The sequence below is a fragment of the Amphibalanus amphitrite genome, unplaced genomic scaffold, assembly GCF_019059575.1.
Source record: "Amphibalanus amphitrite isolate SeventyFive unplaced genomic scaffold, NRLGWU_Aamphi_draft 000611F_arrow, whole genome shotgun sequence".
Lineage (NCBI taxonomy): Eukaryota > Metazoa > Arthropoda > Thecostraca > Balanomorpha > Balanidae > Amphibalanus > Amphibalanus amphitrite.
The window spans coordinates 300,247-319,345 of NW_024882105.1; the positions used below are offsets into that span (position 1 = coordinate 300,247).

General features: G+C 50.2%; 2 protein-coding genes across 2 annotated transcripts in view; one reads left to right on the forward strand and one right to left on the reverse strand.

Annotated features, from left to right (window-relative positions):
• Nucleotides 1-408: 408 nt before the first annotated feature.
• Nucleotides 409-19,099, reverse strand: part of LOC122363258 — a 42,694-nt gene continuing 24,003 nt past the window's right edge. The window contains exon 8 of the transcript XR_006253334.1: nt 409-458. The gene's annotated coding sequence lies outside the window, so the exon portion shown is untranslated. The remainder of the gene's footprint in view (nt 459-19,099) is intronic.
• On the forward strand, nt 1,853-17,541 carry LOC122363257. The gene is made up of 6 exons (XM_043332305.1): nt 1,853-2,071; nt 8,383-8,436; nt 8,838-8,909; nt 9,135-9,305; nt 15,577-15,777; nt 16,397-17,541. The coding sequence occupies exons 1-6, from the start codon at nt 1,934-1,936 to the stop codon at nt 17,114-17,116; spliced, it is 1,356 nt and encodes a 451-aa protein (XP_043188240.1). The 5' UTR covers nt 1,853-1,933; the 3' UTR covers nt 17,117-17,541.

Here is a 19,099-nt window from a genome sequence, read left to right on the forward strand (position 1 = left end):
GAGTGCCGATCCAGCCACACTGAAACGATCCAGCCACAGATGGAACGTGCTGAAAGGCTGAAAGCGACATTCGATTAACATTCATATCGGGTAACTTTTGGCTTCGATGAGGTAGTGACCATACTTAGTTTGCTTCTTGAGTCCTATTCCTACCAGCAGGGCTGCGGAGTCGGAGTCGGAGTCGGAGTCGGAGTCGGTCGGAGTCGACAGTTGTGACCGGAGTCGGAGTCGGAGTCGGAGTCGATTTTAGAAACCCGAGCCGGAGTCGGAGTCGGAGTCACCGAAAATCTGTCGACTCCGCAGCCCTGCTAGGCCTGCGGAGTCGGAGTCGGGAGTTGGAGTCGGTCGGAGTCGACAATTCTGCCCGGAGTCGGAGTCGGAGTCGGAGCTGGTTTTAGAAAGCCGGAGTCGGAGTCGGAGTCGGAGTCGCCGAAAATCCATCGACTCCGCAGCCCTGCCTACCAGTACCGGCTACCTCATGGGGGGGGGGGATATTTGGCCACAACGGCTTATCACAAAACCTAAGGAAGCTAGAAAGACGGCAGAAAATCAATAGCTAGCCATGAAATCTGTCAGAATTATTACGGTCATTTGTTTTCGTTCAGGTCGTTGCTGAAGACACTAGAGGTCACAAAAGTACCTAAGGTTATAGGTATGGCCAGACTTGTGCATGGATCCGAGTGATGGATCTATGATCTCAGTGGATCTCGAAACAAAGTACAGGATGGGATCTATGATCCCACCGGATCCGGCGTGAAAAATACATCTTGGATCTATGATCTCATATGATCTGACGATAAATTAAGAACATGGATCTATGATCTGAGTGGATCCCACCATGCACCACATTTGAAACCATGTTTTAAGGGGTTTCTATGCCAATAAGTGACACAAAACTATGGATTATGACGTGCGATCACATAAAATCACTAAAACAGAACGTTTGTGAGTTGAAACAAGTGCTTTTTTGGGATATATGTGTTAACAAAAAATAAGTGAGGATCTATGATCTCACTGGATCTCAAGCAAAAAATGAGACTCGGATCTGTGATCCCTATGGCTCTCTCGATAAATTACAGAGCTGGATCTATGATCCCGACGGATCCGAGATCAGGATCCGTGGGATCAGATCCCAGATCCATTTTCTCGGATCCATGCACATGTCTGGGTATGGCCTTGGTTAAAATGATCACTCACATTATTTCGACTGTGAGTTGTGACAATCCTTCACAAATCGACGTAAATGGCGTATAAATTCGCCTTGATTACCTACCGTAGCGGTGTGTACTCGTAGGTCACTCGATTGAGCAGGCCTTCCTTCGCAGTTTATCGTTTTTTTAATGTCGATTTAGAGAAGTCCGGTGGCACAGTATCCATGACCTAAGGTCTATTGATCAATTCCTGTACCGTACGATTACTTCATTATATGAACCTCACACCGTACACGGTAACGATCATACCGTACGACTATCGAATATTCAGGTATACCTATCCCATCCCGCTCGCAAAATCCCGCACGTACCTACATAAATAGAAAGTAGATCCCATCCCATGCGTAGATCCCGCAGCATAGGCGGCGGAACGAGGAGGGCACCGGGGCACCGTGCCCCCCTTTGATTTTGGCATTTTAACATTAGCCCTATGGGCGTTGCATGGAAAGAATGGGACCAAAAGTCGGCAGTGCCCCCCTTTAATTGAAGGTGTTCCTCCGCTACTGTCCCGCAGTCAGTATGTAGATCCCGTCTGTAGATCCCGTAGATCCCAGTCGGTGCCGGGGAGCAGAGACCGCACAGAAGTCAGCCCGGCGCCGCCTCGTCCGTCGCGCCAGTTTCAGTCGGGCGCCGATCGCCGTGCGGTGCCGACGCGTCACGCTGCGTCGTTCGGCAGACCGCGCGTGGTGTGCTCGCTGAGTTAGACACCCGGGTGTTGAGTGATGGCTCGTACCGGGAGGGGCCTGATGGTGTTACTCGCCGTTTTGATGCTGGCTGGCACGCTGGTGGCGACAGCGAAGGTGACGGTGGACAAGAGCCGCGTGTATGTGGATAAGTGCAGGAAACACTGCATTGCTGAGGTAAGCCCGACTGGACAGAATGGTGTGGAGCTTGTTTCCGATTTCACTTTGTGTTGGTACTCTCACGAGTTACGTATCAAACTAATGCTATAAATTAAATGCGAAAGTATGATTTGAGGCTCAAAAACTTAGCCTATAATCCGTTTTATACGTTACAGTTTTGAGGTCCTAATGATCGACTTTATCGGTTATGTCACGGAAATGCAACAGAAGTGAGCATTTGAGTCAATTTAAGAGGGCATTTGTCTAACAGTTTGTCTTACATGGTAACGTTACTATTATGAGTAGTAATAGACAAATATATATATATATATATATATATATATATATATATATATATATATATATATATAAAACACAGAGCACATTGGGTGGACTCGTCTACATGACTTTTTCGACACCCTCTCGGAAAAACAATACCCGTCTCAATATAGTAACTACCAGTATAACGCCTTTTGGGGCGACTAACGGAGCGAGCGAGAGGGTGGGCCTTGCACGTGCGAAATTGCGAGGGGGTACCTCCAACTGACTTGTGCACGGCACCCTACTAACTGGTCTCTAGCGATGTGCCAAATTTGGGCACAATCGGCCCAGCCGTTCTCGAGATCTGGAAGCGGCACCCTGCACGTGCGCACGTGCAAAATGGGTCCCAACTGACTTGTGCACGGCACCCTACTAACCGGTCCCTAACCGTGTACCAAATTTGAGCGCAATCGGTCCAGCCGTTCTCGAGATCTGGAAACGACCCCTGCACGTGCGCACGTGCAGCAGCACCCCAACTCTGGCACATGGATATGCAGTGCCTAGTGGGTGCCTACCTACATGCCAACTTTCAGCGCAATCGGCCAAGTAGTTACCGAGATATTGCAACAATTACAAAAGTGACACCTCTTCGTTTTGCACGTGGCACGTGCATAAGGGGTCACCCACATGCATCGGGAATAGTCCAATACTTGGTAGAAGGAATGAAGCTACCCTACAAAAATTACCGCGTGTAAATCGGTCAAGTGGTTGCTGAGATATAAGCCTCGCAAAAGCGTGACCACGGCCGGCCGGCCGGCCGGCCGGCCGCTCATACTCAGAAATTTCCGTTAATCTAAGGAAAGACTACGCTCGCTTCGCTCGCTCCGTAATTATACATACCTTGTAATGTGAGTGCTGGACAGCTCTCGTACAATTCTAAAACCGTCTTTTAGAGAGTACTATCTTATCTCACAATATAGCTGCTACCGACCAGCTGCTACCGACCACATAAATGTCATTTGGTACAGGGCTCGCAACCATTCTGTTCCTTTCACAATTCATGGCTATAGACCCTTTAAATCGATTTATGAACGTTAAATCCATTTAGAAAAGCCTTTAGTTCATTAGTCACTTTATACGAATGTTTGACGTTTTCATCCACTCACTTTTTACGCTGAAGGGCCTATTATAGAAATAAAGTAACTCATTTGAAGAAGTAGGCGCATCAAAGCTACATGGTTCAGCATAGGCGACAGAACGAGGGAGGCACCGGGGCACCGTGCCCCCTTTGATTTTGACATTTTAACATTATGCCCTATGGGCGTTGCATGGAAAGAATGCACAGTGGGGATTTTTCCGATCTAGCGCCTATTAATTCAAAAAATCTTTTTTGGATTTTTGTTTATTTTTTGTGTCAGTGTGGCTAAGAAATGTCTGAATTTTTCATATATGGCATTGTTTTATCTGTATGTCTACAGCAAAACTAGGAAAAATGCGCCCAAAGTTCACACTCATGCGTGATTACTCAATGGGCTCAGCAAGGCCCGAAAGTATAGCTCAATTTCATTGTCCTGTCCTGTTGGTTTTAATCTTGCGAGGCCTTAAAGTTGCATATCGTCTGAAAGGCACCTTTATTAGGAATGGAATGGCAAACAGAAAGTATGCCACAACCTTACTAAGGTCACAAAAATGCCCTTTACAAAAAACCCTTACAGACACCATATTGAAGGAATGGTATTCTAAATAAATGTAGGAAATCAACAATGTTCTCCACACTTTTCCACTCCGAAATATATCCTATCGAATTCGCCACTTTCTCCTGCACAAGACAACGCCTAGTTTGGCTGCCGAAACTTGCCTGAACACGGAATATTCACATTAGAGTATCTTAACACCCCACTCGAGGAGCGCTAGGGCAAACAGCACGATATAGGTATGTTCCGGACATAGGCGAATAATTTTACTTCGTGATTTATATGATGCATATTTTCTGAGACACATTCATTAGGAATAGGATGACAAGCGTAAATTATACATACCGTAACCTTATTAACCATCGCACTTGTGGGGAGGGGGAGGGGGAAGGGGTCGGATAAAACCCCATGGTTTTCCGCAAATTACTCGCGCAAAAAGCGGCCGATCGCGCCGAAACTTTCGGTGCCCTCGAGATCATCAATATTACATCTAACCTAAAAATTTCATGACTCTGACCCAACTGACCTTTGACCTGTGGCATATTTCTCGAGACCATGTTTGGCCGGAATCGCGATTCGGCGTATGCCAGCTCACATTATCCGCGGTTTCCAGTCTTTTTGTGGTTTTAAACGTTCAAATATGTGAAATGATGTTGGTGCCATGCATAATGGTGGGTGGCAAGGTCACGTGAAGGTCAAGTCAAGGTCATTGACCTTTTGATGACCTTGGTTCACTTTTTCGAGTTTTACTTGTTTCTAGGGTAGTTTTTGGTGCTGATTTCGATTTTAGCAGCCATTTGAATATTTACGAAGTAGTTCTGGTACCTTCGTTCCATGCTACGAAGCTATCAGTAGTAGGTGACACTTCTATGGATGGCCGGCAGGACGCCTACTAGTTGATCTAACCTGACCTGACCCAACCTGGCCTAAATGCATAAAGACATCGTCTGTGATCAAAACTAACATGAAATTCGTGATCAGCACCCCAAAATACCCCGTAACACCCTAACTTTGCGAAGTTTCAAGAGGTCTCGATTTCCCAACTTTAGTTGGGTCATTAAACTGACTTGGAAAGTCAGCTTATGACCCTGGACTTTGAAATTGGATATATTCGGTCTCATTTCGTCATAGGCAGCACGCTTGACTTTTCCGCGAAGCTCTAGCTTGATCAGGGGCCAAACGGCTGAGCGGGGGGTCCAATTGAACCCCCTATACTATGTTGATTATGCACATTTACAGGTAAAATTCTCACCAGGACACACCAGCCAACATATGTGCACAATCTGGCTACAATTCTACCTATGGTTTGCCCTCTACGAATAAATACGTGCTAGATCGGAAAAATCCCCACTGTGGAATGGGACCAAAAGTCGGCAGTGCCCCCCCCCCCCCTTAATTGAAGGTGTTCCGCCGCCACTGTGGCTCAGGCTTTTCAGTAAGCTTTGTAAGTTGTAACAAACATGAGAAATAGATATAGCGCATAAGACACATTCTACAGTTCTGAAAGAAGGCCGAATCTTTAAAACTTTGAAGCACAACTCAAAAGTGTGTCCGTCGAGCTCATCCTGATGCGAATGCCAGGCCGTAGGTCGAAATTACACACCTCGAGCATGAGCTTAGCCAATACACACCCCACCTGTGAAGCCCGTCGACTGCCCGCTGCTCATGCATTCGAACAAGCCCATCCAGCGTGCCGTGAGGTTCTGTTTTGTTGGCCGGCGTGGGAACCGTTCCGGAACCGGCGCCGTCGCTCCGGAAGCGGGCGGTTCCGGTCGGCCGCTCACTGTGACCGAACAGCGGGCCGAGGATGTGCAATGGTGCACAGTGCAGTGAGCAGTGTGCACTGTGATCTAAGCTACTGCCGATGAACCGCGCGTCACTCTCCTTCAGTCGGGTGAATGAAGGTAGTGGCGTCCGGCAGCTGCGAATTTATATGCGACAGGTGGCAGATGGGAATGACGCTGCATGGCGATTGTGACTGGGCTTCACACATACATCGGTAGCGGGAATACTGGATCAAAGAGGATACTTATGGGTTCATGGAACATGTGCATTGTGCATGGGAGCACTATTCGACCTTCTGGCGGAGAGATGCATTTCAGAACAGGGTTCTTTGCATTTAAGTTAGGTATAACTATTTAGTAAGCTAGCTTTATTTAAGCACATTGCACCTGTATATGAACGCATTTTAGTCAGTCATACCTTTTCCTCGTCAAAAAAAAAAAATATTATGTCAAGCGTATGTAATGTCAATGAAAGTCACGGTAAACTTATTTTTGAAATTTGAAAGTCGATCGTTTTATTACAAACTCAAACAAGCATATCTGGAAGATAATCGAACTATACAAATGAAGCTCTTACGAAATAACGATTTAAATTATAATCAAATATCACGATAAGGACCAATCTGCAATTTACGTTCTAGGGTCAGCTGCGGCTTCAGTAATTCAACCGTCTGCATAGCCAAAGCTATGGACATTGAAACTATGCCTTCTTTTTTAATTCGAATAAATGCAGAAGCTGCTGTGTGGAATCTCTGTGGGCTCTCCGCGGGAGCCGGCGCGGGGTCGGGAGCCGCCGAGCCGCCCGCGCCGAGCCCATGCGTCCCGACGGGTCGCCGTGCCCACACACTGCTCTCATGTGGCGCGCGTCGCGATACCATCGGCCCCATTCGTCAGCCAGATTCAGATGACCGATACGGGGAAACGGCCGCTCCGGTAAAAGGGTTGGCTGCACAGAAACGGGCCGTTAGAGCACGCGGGGATTGACCCTTCGCTGGTGGCGCGCCACCGCAGTCGGACAGCCCTGAGGCGACCGACACGGGACCGAGACCGACCCCAAATGTGCTATCTGGGAGGTTCAGATGTCATCCGATGGCGACACAGAGCTGACAACAGCAGCGGCCCTGGCGGGGTTCGATACGCCGGCCAACACCGAATCAGAATTCAGAGCGGCGTGCGCTGTCGTGAATCGCTGGAACTCGGCCCGACGTGACCTAGCGTGAGTCTCACATTGACACCCACGAGGTGAGCCGTCCATTCATAAAGCACGCCATCCATCAGCCAGGGATGCCTCTGTCACTTAAAACTTGTGGTCAAGGCCCTCTTATATACTGCTGACCATTCCAGCCGTAGATTCACTCCAAGCCTGACGACGAGCTCTGCCGAAACCCCGTGACTGGTCGCCTGAGCTCTCCTGACCGTCCCGTCACGCGCGCCGAGCCGCTCGCCGTTACGCTGTAACGTGACGGCTTATCACGTCGCTCCGAGTACCGTTCGCCGCTCGTCGCCGCGTCACACGTCGTCTGAGCGCGCCGAGTTCAGCGCACTGCGTCGGAATGCGCGCCGCGCCGCTGCGCTGTTTTGCCGCACGCGCTATCGCGTCGTATCTGGCGCGCGGTGACGTGCGGCGGCGCGGCGGTGACGGCGTGTGACTGCGGTCTCGGCTGGAATGCCAGGCGCGCCCGACAGTCGTGCGTGGGTCCCCCGAGACCCATGCCACCGCCGAGATGTCGTGGCCGGCGGGAGGGACTCTGGTGCGGCGGCGCAGTGAGGAGCTCGAAGTCGATCCAGCAGCCAGCGCGGCTCTGAAAACTCTGCATAAGTTGTTTTCGTCTGATTGTTTTCATTTTTAATTTATTGCAGAACGTTTAAAAGCGACGGTTGTAAGAAATTTCACGTTTTTATCAAGTCACATGCTTAGGAAAGGCCCTCATTTCAGGCTCAATTTAGTCCCAAAATCATCGAGCTGAGACGACCGTTTCCCAGTCCAACAGCTTTATAGTTCACTTTGGACTGTGGAAGCTCTGGTTAGTTTTCTCCGTCGCTTCCGAGTGCCGCTTCTCCAAAAGACAAACCACTCCCGTCCATCACAAAGTGACGCCGCCGACGTTTAAACGTCCCGTGTCGCGACCGTTACCCAGGCACTTCCCTCCCCCTCCTTTCCATGAGACTGAACCCTTTACCCTCCCCTTCTCCTGACCTGTCCTTCACTGCGCCTCTGTCAGCCCTCCTCACCGCTACCTTTACCTCGCCGCCCACCGCCACCGGCGTAATCACTGTTTTTACCGAAAAATCGCCCCCGTAATGGGCGCGCTCGGTTACGGAGCGTAGCATTAGCACGGGTACTCCAGATGCACGGCTCTGTCACGGGGGTGCGGTGATGGCGTTATAATTAGAAGGGTGGCGATCGGCACTTCAAAGGGGCGGTACGGCGGCGACGGAAGCGGCAGTGTGATTATGCGCCAGGTGGACCGAAGCGGAGGCGATTAGGGCTCGGACGACCGAGCGCCGCTGGTCGGTCGAGAGGCGACCGAGCCGTGACCTGGTTTTTTTGTCGACTGTGGTGACTAATGAGTGCGCTTCTTTGTTGCAGCTGACGCCGGACGCCGGTGGGAGCGGCTGCCTGAGGACCGAGCAGTGTCTCCGGGTGAGTGGTTGGGAACTGGGGTGAGCTGAGTAAGTGTGTGGGGTGAGCTGAGTAAGTGTGTGGGGTGAGCTGGGTAAGTGTGTGGGCTGAGCTGGGTAAGTGTGTGGGGTGAGCTGGGTGAGAGCGTGGGATGAGATGGTTGAGCTGAGGGTGAGCTGGGTGTATGGGCGGGAGCGTGGGGGCGAGCTGGGTGAGTGGGTGGGATAAGCTTGGATAGCTGGATGAGCTGAGGTGGGATCAGCTATAGGTGAGAGCGTGAAATGAGCTGGAGGATAGGTGGGTGGGAAGGGTTATCTGTGTGAGCTGGAATAATGGCATCGGTATTCGTTTTTCTTCAAGAATGCTTTGCTGCAATCGGGAATCGGGATATATTTTTTTTACCAGTTATCCGTTTTTTTCAGTGCTGGGCGGCCTGCCAAGCGTTCCAGAGCGATCACTTCATCAGAGATTATTGCAAACGGAGCAAGGCCTGCGTGAGTATCAAGTGTTTAGCTCAATCCATGGGTAAATCAGACTTTAATGTTGTGCTTTGTGGCTGCGCCTAGCAACTTATCAATTACTTATTCGCATAGCCCTTTGCTCCTCGCTGGATGATATTGTTCATGAGTGATATGGATGTGCCCGGTCAGAATTTATAGTTCTTTTTATGTTACTATTACGATAATTTGCTAATGGCGTGCCGTTTGTTCTTTCCACAGACGGCGGGGTGTCAACAGGCCTGTCTGTTTTACCTGGGTCACCGCGACCAGCTGCCGACCGGGTTAGGTCAAACGTCACATGAGACTGAGGCAGAGCCAGGTCAACCGGTCACTGAACCGCTGACCACGTCAGATCAGACGGTATCCGGATCCAAGTCTCGCGAGGGCGATGTGAGTATAGAACAGATGGCTACACCGGACATTTAACGTTCTGAAAATCATTTAGATGTTGCGGTATAAGGCACTGTTGCAGTGGCTAATATTGCACATATGATCGAATCACAGCCGCTGCTGTTTATCGCTGCACGTGCATGCTTAAAAAATACGCGCTATTCTTTAACCCGCGCATGACTGGGGGGGCTCTACAGAGCCCCCCTCCCGTTTTTCAGCAATATTTTCTACACCGTTTGACGGATCAACACGAAACTTGCGGTACCCTCAGAGGCATCAATTTGACACCTTGTGTTAAAATTTCAACTTTCTAGCTACCATAGTTTGGCCGGAAATGACGTCAGAGTGACGTCATGTCGGCCGATTTTCATGCAAAATACTGAATTACGGCAAACGCTCTCAAGAGCTCAGTTTTAAAGCTAGATCAGATTTCTTTGCATGAGTGGACTACAAATACGCGTAGCTATCAAAGTGCTCTTTCGAATTTTCGAAATTTAGAAAATTTTGAAAAATATGTGTTTACAATTACAAAAAATATATTTTTTGATTTTTAAAAAAAAATTGACTTTTTGCAAAAACCGGAATATATATCATAGAACACACACTGATGAACTACCTTTGCAAGTTTTATACCAATGTCTTCAAAAATAGCCAAGTTATTCGCATTATTGTCAAAATTTTACAACTTTATGTTTTTTCAAATCCATTTGTTTTTGACGTCGTACAGCAATATAAATGGCACCATCATGTTCCTGAGCTCAAACTGCATCTGATAGGCACCTTTTTTGTTGAAAAATTTCATTTTCAAAATTTGACCTTTTCTGACCTGAAAGTGACCTGACCTCCGGTAGATTCAGCTGACAATGACCTCAAATGACACAGACGACACTATTTTCGAAATCTACGAGTAAAATGGACCATAAAACATGCGTCACGTGACCGATACATGATATACAATTTTCGTGACCTAGGATGACCTGGCCTTGACCTTAAAAATTCGAAGTAAAAGTTCGGTACCCTCAGGGTATCTAAGGCATCCGTCAAGGAGTGCGTAAACCAAAAATGAGCCTGATCGGACCGGCGGTCCGGCAGTCAGAGCTTAAATTGTGAACTAGCAAAAATGTCGATAATTTTTACTTTGACTTGACCTGTGACGTCATCGGTGACCTCGAGATCAATGAAAATAGATTTCGTTCGACAGTTTTTCCAGGGCTATCAGACGCCGTTTGAATTTTCACGATCGGCCGAGTAGTTTCGGAGATAGGAGGGGGGCTCTGGAGAGCCCCCCCCCCCCCCCCCAGTCACTCGCGTTATGGAAAATACCCCAGTCAAGCGCGGATTTATGAACACGGGTAACAAAAGTAACACCAGTATAACGCCTTTTGGGGCGACTAACGGAGCGAGCGAGAGGGTGGGCCTTGCACGTGCGAAATTGCGAGGGGGTACCTCCAACTGACTTGTGCACGGCACCCTACTAACCGGTCTCTAGCGACGTGCCAAATTTGGGCACAATCGGCCCAGCCGTTCTCGAGATCTGGAAGCGGCACCCTGCACGTGCGCACGTGCAAAATGGGTCCCAACTGACTTGTGCACGGCACCCTACTAACCGGTCCCTAACTGTGTACCAAATTTGAGCGCAATCGGTCGAGCCGTTCTCGAGATCTGGAAACGACCCCTGCACGTGCGCACGCGCAGCAGCACCCCAACTCTGGCACATGGATATGCAGTGCCAAGTGGGTGCCTACCTACATGCCAACTTTCAGCGCAATCGGCCAAGTAGTTACCGAGATATTGTAACAATTACAAAACGGACACCTCTTCTTTTTGCACGTGGCACGTGCATAAGGGGTCACCCACATGCATCAGGAATAGTCCAATACTTGGTAGAAGGAATGAAGCTACCCTACAAAAGTTACCGCGTGTAAATCGGTCAAGTGGTTGCTGAGATATAAGTCTCGCAAAAGCGTGACCAGTTACCACGGCCGGCCGGCCGGCTGGCCGGCCGGCCGCTCATACTCAGAAATTTCCGTTAATCTAAGGAAAGACTACGCTCGCTTCGCTCGCTCCGTAACAAATACGCAATTTGCATTGATGTCGTAGATAACGTTGGCTTTTAGCATACACTGGCGGATCCAGGCTTGCGTTTTTGGGGGGGGCCAACTCATGCAGGAACCAAACCTAGGGTACCCCCAAATCCTGTTTTCTCATCGGATTTAGGGCACTTATTTTTCGTCACAGCCCTGACACTATGGATATTTTTTTTTTTAACTACCAGTATAACGCCTTTTGGGGCGACTAACGGAGCGAGCGAGAGGGTGGGCCTTGCACGTGCGAAATTGCGAGGGGGTACCTCCAACTGACTTGTGCACGGCACCCTACTAACCGGTCTCTAGCGACGTGCCAAACTTGGGCACAATCGGCCCAGCCGTTCTCGAGATCTGGAAGCGGCACCCTGCACGTGCGCACGTGCAAAATGGGTCCCAAGTCCAACTGACTTGTGCACGGCACCCTACTAACCGGTCCCTGTGTACCAAATTTGAGCGCAATCGGTCGAGCCGTTCTCGAGATCTGGAAACGACCCCTGCACGTGCGCACGTGCAGCAGCACCCCAACTCTGGCACTTGGATATGCAGTGCCTAGTGGGTGCCTACCTACATGCCAACTTTCAGCGCAATCGGCCAAGTGGCAAGTAGTTACCGAGATATTGCAACAATTACAAAACGAACACCTCTTCGTTTTGCACGTGGCACGTGCGTAAGGGGTCACCCACATGCATCAGGAATAGTCGAATACTTGGTAGAAGGAATGAAGCTACCCTACAAAAATTACCGCATGTAAATCGGTCAAGTGGTTGCTGAGATATAAGCGTTGCAGAATCGTGACCACGGCCGGCCGGCCGGCCGGCCGGCCGCTTATACTCAGAAATTTCCGTTATTCTACGTAAGACTCCGCTCGCTTCGCTCGCTCCGTAAAAAAGAAAAATATATAAATGGCAGCCCACCCGACCCATTCCTTTATATTGCTTTGTAAACACTTACCATTGCTTTTTTCGACCAGTTAACCCGCTTCCAGTCAGTGCTTGGGTCCCTTTGCGGGCCGGGAGGTGGTAAAACACCCCCTGTCTAACTCGGCTCCTGGGCCACGCACTGATTGAACTACCGGGTGATCATTTTTGAATGATACAAAAACATTTGTTAATATCAGCCATGTGTTAAGCTGGATAGTTAAACCAAACACACCCATCGAACACGTACGGTGGGACATTTTATCTGGAACACACAGTCAGTCATTAATGTCAATAGCCAGCTTAGAGGAGGTGTCCAAAGTATGCTCCCGTCGCGGACCGCCGACCAGCTGAGCTCCGCTCGATGCCGGGTTTGTCTGACCATTTTCTGCTGATTATCGCCGTCCCATGCTCCGGGTAAAGTCTCCTTCTACCACTATTAGATGTGCAATTGTCTTCGGCTCACATCTGACCACACCTGTCATTAGGTGAGGCCAGACACTCAAGTACAGTCACGAGAAGTCCGGGCTGTAAGACGGGCGGTCGTGCTCGCTTATTCGCAAGCTGCAGGCTTACCAGCTTTGGGGCACGGGAACTCAATGATAGGAGCGGATGTTTATTTGTTTATTTGTTTATTTCTCCAAAAACATGTGTGGAGAAGCACACTCTTGTTGAAAAGAGTGTCGGAGACGCGTGAATTAGTCATACAAAGCCGGCCAAACGACAGGTTACAGCATTCTCTAGAAGGCCGTACCGTCCCCGGGTCCGCCAAACCAGTGCACACGAACGCACTTCCATCAACAATGTCCACTTCGGAATTTTTGTTATTCTTAGTGTCTCCGTGCACTCCAAGATCCTTTGCAGGTTCCAGGAAGCCCGTATAACCGTGCTATTGCCTTTGCACATGCGCCATGAACTAAAATTTGTTGTGTTGCAAAGCCATCCAGCTGAGACATTGCATCGTTACACTAAGATGTCCAAAAAGGGTATGCTATAAAACGGATGATATTTACCGTACCTTAGGACGGACTTGGACAATGTTGATAAAAAACAAAATGTCCAAATGTCCCTCATGTAAACCAGCACGTGAAATCAAAATATCTTGTCCTATCTTTGCACGTGGCGACTTTCTTTTTGTATCATTCAAAAATGATCACCCGGTATGTTTCATTATCGTTTGGGGGAGGGGGCAAACGGGCCACTTTAGGCCTCTGGGAAGGGGGCATGGCCCTAAATGCCCCCTCCCTGGATCCGCCAGTGTAAGAGACCATTGGAGCTGCAGTTGGGTACCTCAGACGTCAGGGTACGCCCTCAGATGTATAGGACTCGCATGGAGACCTCTTATGCTATAGTGGACTGAAATGACCCAAAGGAGCCTGTCTAGGGCTCCCGGAGATAGACGTGGGCCCTCAGGAGCCCGCCAGAGCCCCCAATGAGGGATAAGTGAGGGATACCAAGTGCCTGCAATTGCATATTGCATAAGCCATAACGCCTTCACAAATCAATATATATTATGTATCAGTGGCAGATCCAAGGGGGGCCACATGGGTCATGACCCCCCTTGGTACGCCCGGGGGAACCACAGGCCTGTCAGGGGCACCACCGGCCTAGCAGGGACACCACCAGCCCGCCAGGGGCACCACAGGCCTAGCAAGGGCACCACGGGCCTGTGAGGGGCCCCACAGGCTTGTCAGGGGCACCCCAGGTCTGTCAGAGACACCAGAGACCTGCCAGGGGCGCCGCCGGCCTCGCAGGGGCACCATGGACCAGTCAGGGGCACCAGATGCCTAGCAGGGGTACCACAGGCCTTACAGGGGCACCACCGGCCTTGCAGGGGCACCTTGGGCCTGTCAGGGGCACCACAGTCCTGTCAGGGCCCAGGGGCACCAGCGGCCTAGCAGGGGCACCACAGGCCTGCCAGGGGCACCACCGGTCTAGCAGGGGCACCATGGGCCTGTCAGGGGCCCCACCGGCCTCGCAGGGGCACCACCGGCCTCGCAGGCATCACGGCATCACGCAGGGGCACCTTGGGCCTGTCGGGGGCATCACGGGCCTGTTGGGGGCACTTTAGGCTTGTCAGGGGCACCACAGTCCTGTCAGGTCCCAGGGGCATCAGCAGCCTAGCAGGGGCACCCTAGGCCCGTCAGAGGCACCACAGGCCTGCCAGGGTCCAGGGGCACCACAGGCCTAGCAAGGGCACCACGGGCTTGTCAGGGGCACCTCAGGCTCCCGTGCCCCCCCCCCCCCCGGATCCGCCAGTGATGCCACACCACGCGAAACACCGCCAACTACCAGCTGCCGCGCCATAAACACGTGCCAACAACAGTCTTTTTTTAAAGGTCGACTCCGCTCGCGCAACTTTTGACTGACCCTCACTGCTACCATATTGCTTCCATATTATGCTGTGGAAAGGTTTACTTCACCAAGTGGCTAAAAACCTCTATCAAGGTATATTTTCTTAGCAATTTTTCTGACGTTTTGGGGGGGGGCTAACAGGCCACTTTAGGCCTTTGGGGGGGGGCCATGGCCCCCGTGGCCCCCCTGGATCCGCCAGTGTTAGCATATTATTTTAAATAGGTATGATCATGTCCTGTGAGTTAAACTACACCATAAATTCGTATTTCGTAAAACACCCGTTTTTATGCGAGCCTTTGTGTCGTGTGTTTGAAGGTTCTCACACATCATTGTTGACACAGACTGCGGTCCGGCCGCGTTTTTGCGGGCAGCCCTATCCTCCCGGGACGGTATCGTAGAACACCCAGAGCATCTGTCGCTCATTTGATAAGCATCGCCACGACTGGCGATAGGCATCGGGTGGACGGCTCAAGGCCCCGCACCGGCCGTCCGTCCGTCCCGGCCCGTCGGATCCCGTCGGGGTCCACCCGGTCCCACTCGATCCCACCGGGCCCCAGAGTCTCACCACACAGCATGGTGTATCCTGACCACAGTGACCAGTTAGCAGTGTCCCACCTTCCCTTCCACCCAACTGGATCTGACCTCACCCTCCCCAGTAGATCTGACCTCACCCTCCACTCCACATTATATTTTACATCACCCTTCCTTCCACCCCACTGGATCTGACCTCGCCCTTCCTTCCGGCTTCCACCCCACTGGATCTGACCTCGCCCTTCCTTCCGGCTTCCACTCCACTGGATCTGACCTCACCCTCCCTTCCATGACCTCACCCTCCCTTCTATCTCACTGGATTTGATCTCACCCTCCCTTCCACCGCCCTGGATCTGACCTCGGTTCTCTCTACTCCCTCAGACGGTCTGGCGGCCGCGTCTCGCCGGCCTGACCTCCACCGCCTCTCTGGTGTCGGCCTCAGTCACATGGCCGGCCCGCGCCGCCGCCGGCCAGTACCTGGTCACCTGGGAGCTCCTCTCTGGCGGTCTGAGGGGTCACCTGGTGTCGGAGGAGACGGCGGCGTCCCTGCCGCTCTGGCCCGACCAACAGTACCTGGTCCAGGTGAGATGATCGCCGCCACGCCGATGCCAGCTAATTTTATTTAAAAAAAGAATATGCAGTCAGCAGTACACATTTATACGACTTACGGGTATATGATCGTAAGTGCATATCGTTCTGTTTAATAAAAGGCAAACAGATTGACAAAAATGACCCGCACTAGTTTGTACGAGTTCCTTAGAAGACACTCCTGGGGAAAGAGTTCGTTTCGTCATCTGCGTTCCTGCTCCCGTTTACATTATGCTATTCGAAGAGGTTCTAATCCGATTATAATTTTGGGGTGTGGTACCGGTGTGATGGTTCTGGTGTCCAGCCTGACGTGTCCTAATGGCCCGATATCCGGCTTCCCTGCTCAGGATCCCCGAGATCAGTCAGTCCCAGTGGGCGGGCTCTCATTGTGTGCTAATGTGGGATCAGGATGTGTCAGGGCCAGGGTGCGTCCAGTCTCGGCGGCTCCAGTATTGTTTTCCGATAAAATTCCACTTCTTGGGATTCCTGATAGTCGGACATTTCACTAAATTTATATGATGGCTCATTGAATAGGAAATTTGAGGCATGTGGTGTGGTGTATAATGCATGAAGCTCTCCGACAGACGTTGATATTCATCTTCCGCTGTTTCAGGTTTTCTGCGACGGCGGAGCCAGCCAGCCTTTGCGAATAGATACGAATCAGAGTAAGACTATCCAGCCAGAAAATTACAAAACACCTGCAGAACTCTCCATCGACGATGAAGCCTCTATCGGTGATGGTCGAGCACTTCCGACAGAGAAACCCGTCGAAATACCTTCAAAATCCACTGCAAAAGCATATTCAGAAGTGGGGATCCCGGCTTTTGCTCGCGTAGCACCTCTCATCGACAGAAGCCACAAGACGCCCGCACAGTTGGTGCCTTCAGCTGCTTCTATCGAGGCGACCCGAACCGATGGAGACTCTGCCGGCAGACAAGTGATAGTCCCTGACCGAACACCTACGCCGCTAGCGTCTGCGTCGCTGCTTCTCGCCTCCATGGCCCAAAGTTCCGAGACGAGCTCCTCTGATACATCTTCTGACGACTCGGCGAGGTCGGAGGAGCCGGGCGCGGTGGTCGTCCGGCTACCCGCTCTGCTGGCAGCGCTGGCCGTGCTGGTGCTGGTGCTGGGCGCTGGTGTAGTGCTGGCAGTCAGAGCTAGACTCCGGTCTCAGCAGCGAGACCAGCGGGACCAGCGGTGGACCAGCGCGGACCGGGACCGTCGCACGCTGCTGGACCAGCAGTCCGGCGAGTGGCGGTCCCGACCGCTGCCTCGGGTGTCTGTCAACCCACGCCGGACGCCGATCTTCGTCGTGCCCTGCCACAAACGGTGATTTTTTTGTATGACGTCATTGTGACGTGATATGACGTCACTGGGGTGTTATGTATGCGTGTGCTGTCGACGGTGCGTCGATTGTCGGCGGCATTCTGTCCGAAGAGGCTGTGATATGATGTAGTGTTGATGCGGTCGGTGTTTTTTGTTCACTGTGATACGTTGTTATGACAATCGGTTGATTCATTCGTGTGGTTTGTGGTTTCAGAAGAGCCATGAGTGTATTGCTAACCATGATCCTTATTCCTTTTTCGCGTGCTTTGAACGGTATGGATAAAAGACAGTTTATACGCGTAAGGTGTCAAATCATTGTCACTCATCTGGCAACCCTCGCTGTTGCTTTTTTGTAAATACGTAATGCCTGTGAGCTCATCTCATATCGATGTCTGAACTTCTGAACTGTACATTTTATATAAATAAAGTTACAAATGGACGCTTCTTTACTGAGCAGCAGCTTATGCGATTTTCCCTTACCATTACTTTCAGGTTATCAGTCGTTTAAAATCGATTGAAATGTCCTCTCTTCATTTCCACTGGAAACAATGGAATCCGCACATTTGGTCCCATGGTCTCTGATAGCCGATAGGGCTGGTCAAAATGGACATAAGGCTCGCAGTGATTGACGTCAAAGATGCAATTTCTCCATTATACCTAACTCACTTCTGGAAGCTGTCAGGGATGCGTCGGATTAATAATATTGGTGGCTACCGGTCCCATATGTTGAATAAAGACAGTAGACACAATGGCAGAAACGTCGGTGGAGGAACGTGGAGGCGGATTTTGCTGATACTGATGAGTCTTGTGCAAATTATTGTTATAAGACTAACTTTTAGCTACATAGACAATAGACATAGGTTAGGTCATAGACTTCTGTATACAGAGGACTATGGCTAGGTACTATAAGACAAGATTACTTTACTACTCCTATAAGATGGTACTGTAAAGGAATCGTATCAATTTCAACACTGAACACAAATGGCAAAACTGTTCCATTTTGTTCGGTTTAAACCGATGTATTCGAATGGTACGGAATACGGTCTCTTGGAAGCTTTATGTAGGTACTGATCAGTATTTCATTTGTAGACTATTACGGCTCTGTAGGGGAAGAAACATGTTTCAAAATGGTTGCTAATAATTGCATTAGAAGCTTAATTCGACTGAACATTATTATTTTTTGTGCTTCCGTAACCACAATAACGCCAAATCGTCGCGACACTATTGTCACGGAATAAATAGTCTAACGTTCGTCGTTGGACTATTACATTCCGTGCTGCAGTTTGCTGAGTTAGGGCATCCACGAATGTGGTATGTGTACATAATTAGCCCTTATTGCCGTTTCTACAGACTCAGTACTTGCGAAAGTAAAATGCTTCTCTTTGCTACGGTAAGCCTGGTCAGTGGTCATAGTGTCTCAAAACGACTATAACGATAGCCTGATAGGTCAACACTCAACACTCGCGATGGACTAAGCGTGTCCGTCGCGTGCAGGCGTCGCGTACTTTCGGTCCATTTAGCAAGTTCCGGAGATCCGGCTCGGCAAAGCTACGCCTGCGATTAAAGTGAGCTCAGAGCGGAGAATCAGGAGCTCTGAAAAGAGGACTACCTGAGCCAGACGCTGGCTTTGCTCCGTCACTGTGACGCATGCTCGGCATGGAACGACTGTAGAGAACGTTGAACCCACACATTGCTCGCAGTCCGCAATTGGTAGGTATGGTGCTCTAACTTCGATAAAAGACTCGCTTCTCTCGAGGTAATCATGGAAACTCGAGGAAAACATTCTTACGAGAGCTTTGAATGAATTCAGTATAGGCATATTGTTTATACTTGTGCTGTATGATGTAGGTACAATGTATTCCCCGGGAAAAGCCTGAGTTTATTTCTGTGAGCTTTGATAATACGTCAGTGTGTCCCTCACGATATTACATGCATTCAGCTGCTAGTTTTATTTACGTTTCAATTACTGCCCTGACAGATGACGATAATC